Source organism: Labrus mixtus, chromosome 1 (genome assembly GCF_963584025.1).
Source record: "Labrus mixtus chromosome 1, fLabMix1.1, whole genome shotgun sequence".
NCBI lineage: Eukaryota > Metazoa > Chordata > Actinopteri > Labriformes > Labridae > Labrus > Labrus mixtus.
The window spans coordinates 346,113-351,112 of NC_083612.1; the positions used below are offsets into that span (position 1 = coordinate 346,113).

Here is a 5,000-nt window from a genome sequence, read left to right on the forward strand (position 1 = left end):
AGGACTCAAGATCGTCGGTTGACGGCTTGCCAGAACAACCCCCACCCCACCACTAACCCCTCCCCACCGGATCGTGGGTTGGCGGCCTGCCAGAACAACCCCCCACACCCCCTCCCCTCCCCACCGGATTGCTGATGGACGGTCTACCTCCCCCCACCCCCTTGCTGTCTATCCCTCTTCCTGCATCTTATCCCATCTCTCCCCCTATCCCTTTCCAAGCCCGGCGCAGTCTAGGCCTGTGAAGACTGTTTCGTCATGAGCCGGGGATCCGGCCGAAGATTTCTGCCTTTTAATAAGGCAGTTTTTTCTTACCACTGTAACTTTTGCTGCTTTGCTAAAGTGCTCATGATGGATAGGCCGGATCTTTGTAACATAGCAATAAGTAAGGTCTTTTACCTGCTTTTTGTAACATAACAATGAGTAAGGTCTTTTTACCTGCTCTTTTGTAATGTTAACAGACAATGAGTAAGGTATTTTACCTGCTTCTTGTAAAGTGTCTCGAGATAACACTTGTTATGAGTTGACGCTATACAAATAAAAGTTGATTGATTGATTGATTGACCCCTCCTGTTCATTATGTACATTAATGATTTGGGAAAAAATGTGTTAGATGCTAACATGCATTTTTATGCCGATGACACAATTATTTACTGTTTTGGATCAACTCCTGCTAAAGCTGTTGAATCTCTGCAGAAAGCTTTTGATGTGGTCCAGCACACACTCCTGCCGCTAAAACTAGTCCTGAACACTGACAAGACTAAACTAATGTTGTTCTCAAACACTAAGAAAGTACCTCAAACTGTCCCCACAGTGTCCACTCTTGAGGGAAACGTCATAGAGGTGGTTCATATGTACAAATACCTTGGTGTCTTGCTTGATGACTCCCTCACCTTCAAGCCCCATATTGACAATCTTGTGAAGAAACTGAAACTTAAATTGGGTTTCTTCTTCCGAAACAAATTTTGTGTCTCTTTTGAGGTGAAAAAGCGGCTTGTCACGGCAGCTTTTTTATCCATTTTAGATTATGGAGTCCTGATGTATATGAATGCCTCAGCTAAATGTCTAAGTAAGATTGATGCTGTTTCTTATGCTTCTCTGAGGTTAACTGTGGAGCCCTGACCCATTTTTGTGAATTGTATTCTCCAGTGGGATGGCCTTCTTTGTCCACCAGGAGGCTGGGACACTGGTGCACTTTTATTTACAAGGCCATGCTTGGGCTACTGCCCTCCTACATCTGTAACCTAATCACATGGAGAACTGTTGATTTTTCAACGGTTTGCGTTCAAATGATCAGTTGTTGCTGTCTGTTCCATTTGCCCACACAGAGCTGGGAAAAAGGGCTTTGGTCTACTCTGCTCCTTCTACATGGAACATGCTGCAAAAAGACTGGAAAATAACTGAACTGATTTCTTTGAATGCTTTTAAATCCAGACTGAGAGCACTTGAGTCGACCTCCTTTACTTGTAACTGTTTTTATCATTTTAATTGCTGTCCGTATGTTGTGAGTGTGACTGTGTAACTTTTGCTGCCTCTTGGCAGGACTCCCTTGTAAAAGAGGTTTTTAATCTCAATGGGACTTTCCTGGATAAATAAAGGTTAAATAAAATAAAATAAAATATATAGTGGAGGCCGTTTTGGACGCCCCTCGGTTTGTCAGATATGAGAGCAGTTATCAGGTCAACAGGTGTTGCAGCAATGGAAGCGGGTCAAGAGAAGTGGTTCAGATAGAAGTGATTGTACCCGGGTTAGGGTAAAAAGCCTCTGCATGTTTCTAATAAGCTCCACGAGCAGAAACGTGCTCAAACTAGGATCAATATTGGAGATGCTTTTGAAAAATGGAGAGAGGTTAGAACACAGAAAGGTTTACAGACCCATGCAGAGCTGGATAAACACTGAAGCTTCAGAGTCCACCACATGGTGACCTGTGTGAGCATCGACTCTAGAGGGGGGGGGGACAGCTCTCTATGATGTTTAGAATTTAGACTGCAGTACTCATTTTAAACACTAGGGGGCATAGTTTCTGCTCCTTTAAGGGTCTGATTTAATAAAATCCAGATTAAAGAGTTATAAATTGCGTGTTTGTTTCACGTTTGGTTGGAGGGCGTTCTGCAGGTGATCTACTAAGAAAATGTCCTGAATGACACCAGGTGTAAACCTGGTGGAGGCGGGACTATCAAAGGTTTTTGTGTGTTCTTCTGGTTTACTTTAGAAGAGTTTGGACAGAAAGCAGGAAGACTGCAAGCTCAAAACATGAATCAGTGGAAGAGGCAAATAAACGAGTTATAGCAGATACATCTGAATATTACAAAAATAATATTTGGATTATAAAATAAGGAGACACGCAGCCCGAGAAAAAGGAAATCCCAGTTTAAAATAAAATGTTGGAAAGAGGGAAATATTGAAATTCTTTACAATGCAGAGGCTGTGGATGTTCAGATTATTAGTTTAATGATGATGTGAATCAAAATACTAAATAAATGCATTTCTTTATCTGTCATTTGAAACATGTTAATGTGTGTGTGTGTGTGTGTGTGTGTGTGTGGGGGGGGTTTAAAACACAGGGGTTCTCAACCTGAGGGTCGGGGCCTTCCCGAGGTCTCCCTAAACTCCCATCAGCCCTCAGGTTGCTCTGCCTGCACACCTCCACATGGCTCTGTACATGTTGGTTCTGAGCTCCACAGGTCTGACTTCAAACATCTGACTGTTCCTGTCTTGTGTGAGCTCCTGCTGCTAAACTAACATCCTCTTAGAATAAAGAGAATCTGAATCTGAACAAAAGGCCATGATTATCTTAATGTGAATATCAGAAGACCCCCCCTCAGAGTGAGGCTCACCTGTCCATCTCCAGGTCACTCAGGGTGACACCAGCAGAGCCCATGAAGTCATCTGTGGTCAGGTCACGGTCGTACACCTGTCAGGTAAGAAGAGTGAGAGGGTTAGGGTTACAGCGAGAGATCACCTGAACTAACATGTTCACAGAGACAACTAATGAGGGGACGACTGACTGCAGCTGTTCAAAAAAATAATAAAATAATAAAGTAATAAAGTAATAAAATAACAAAATAATGAAATAACAAAATAATAAAGTAATAAAATAACAAAATAATAAAATGATAAAATAATAAAGTAATAAAACAATAAAGTAATACAATAATAAAATAACAAAATAATAAAATAATAGAATAATAAAGTAATAAAACAATAAATTAATACAATAATAAAATAATAAAATAATAAAGTAATAAAATAATAAAATAACAAAATAACAAAATAATAAAATAATAAAGTAATAAAATAATAAAATAACAAAATAACAAAATAATAAAATAATAAAGTAATAAAATAATAAAATGATAAGCTAATAAAACAATAAAGTAATACAATAATAAAATAATAAAGTAATAAAGTAATAAAATAACAAAATAATAAAATAATAAAGTAATAAAATAACAAAATAATAAAATAATAAAGTAATAAAATAATAAAATACTAAAGTTATAAAGTTATAAAATAATAAAATAATAAAATAATAAAATAATAAAATTGTAAAAAACAGCTGCAGGTCTCTCTCTCTTCAGGTGAAGTATTTCTTATTCTCATGTGCAGAGGTTAGCGTTAGATAAAGACAGTGTAGGAGGTGTGAGTAAGAACTGAATGATGAAAAGAGAGAGCTACCTTGACGTAAAGTTTCTGGCTCAGGTCCTTCACAGGTAAGGAGAAGGTCTCGTTCCATATGGGGTTCAGGTCTTTATAAACCACTTTGCTCTTGTAGAAGGTTTTTCCCTCCAGTTTGAACTTCACATACGGGTCGCTGGTTCCTGAAAAAGATCAGTTTATTAAAGCGTAGCTAGCTGAAGACTTCATGCTGTGAGCAGTTTGTTTGACTTCATGACGAGACACGCCTCCTCCTCTTTAACCCCCGCCCCCCCGTTCTAGTTTCCAGTAAACGGGCCGACCTGTGACCTCGTCATCTTTCATATTGAGGATGTGGTTTTCTCCTCCCCAACCGATGAGACCACAGCTTCCTGAAACACAAGCCAATCAGATCGCTGCTTCCCCTGTGAAAGCGCATAAACCACATTTTCTTTCATCACACGCAGAGTGTGGATGTGGACCCGAGCTGCTTCTAGTCCTCTGAAGATTAGAGACTTTGTTTGTGTGAAGAATCCTTCATGAAGCAGAATGGAACCAGCCCTTTCGAAATTAAACACTTTCACAGTGTTAAACAGATGAGGAGCATCGTGGCCTAGTGGTTAGTTTGTGCACCCCATGTACAGAGGCTGTACTCAAAGCGGGCGGCCCCGGTTTGAATCCGGCTCCCTGATCTACTGTCCGGTCTCTTTAAAGGCTGAACGTGTTGCTGAAATCAAATTATTTAAAACCTGAACTTTAACCAGAACCATCAATGTGTCCCTTCAGGCTCTCCGTAGATTACCCCCCTCTGAGGTCTGAAGGGGTCTGAGGGGGTCTGATGAGAACTGATGAGGTCTGAGGGCGTCTGAGGGGGTCTGATTCGGTCTAAAGGGGTCTGAAGGGGTCTGATGAGAACTGATGAGGTCTGATGAGGTCTGAGGGGGTCTGATGAGGTCTGAAGGGGTCTGAGGGGGTCTGAATAGAACTGATGAGGTCTGAAGGAGTCTGATGAGAACTGATGAGGTCTGATGAGGTCGGAGGGGGTCTGATGAGGTCTGAGGGGGTCTGAGGCGTACTGAGGGGGTCTGAGTAGGTCTAAAGAGGTCTGAGGGGGTCTGATGAGGTCTGAGGGAATCTGCATTGACAAACTTGTACCACCAAAAACACAAATAAGTTTGATATCAATTCAATATTAACCTCAGTGAAGGATAATACAAATCTATGAAATAAATAAATAACCAGCTGAAACTTATCTCACCTTCCTCTTTTTACACGGTAACCGTTGGCAACCACCCATTGTTGTTTGGACAACACAGAGAAGCTGCCGAGCATACAGCTGATCAAACAGAATCATTACAGGCTGCTTT

General features: G+C 40.6%; 1 protein-coding gene across 3 annotated transcripts in view; it reads right to left on the reverse strand.

Annotated features, from left to right (window-relative positions):
* mctp2b (multiple C2 domains, transmembrane 2b) overlaps positions 1–5,000 on the reverse strand; it is a 47,016-nt gene that overhangs the window by 31,083 nt on the left and 10,933 nt on the right. For all 3 annotated transcript variants that reach the window (XR_009672967.1, XM_061035561.1, XM_061034860.1), the window contains exons 5-6: positions 3,676–3,818; positions 2,835–2,911 (exon numbers count right to left, since the gene is read on the reverse strand). Coding sequence is in view for 2 of the 3 variants with exons in the window: in XM_061035561.1 (XP_060891544.1) it covers positions 2,835–2,911; positions 3,676–3,818 (220 nt within the window). In the remaining variant the exon portion in view is untranslated. The remainder of the gene's footprint in view (positions 1–2,834; positions 2,912–3,675; positions 3,819–5,000) is intronic.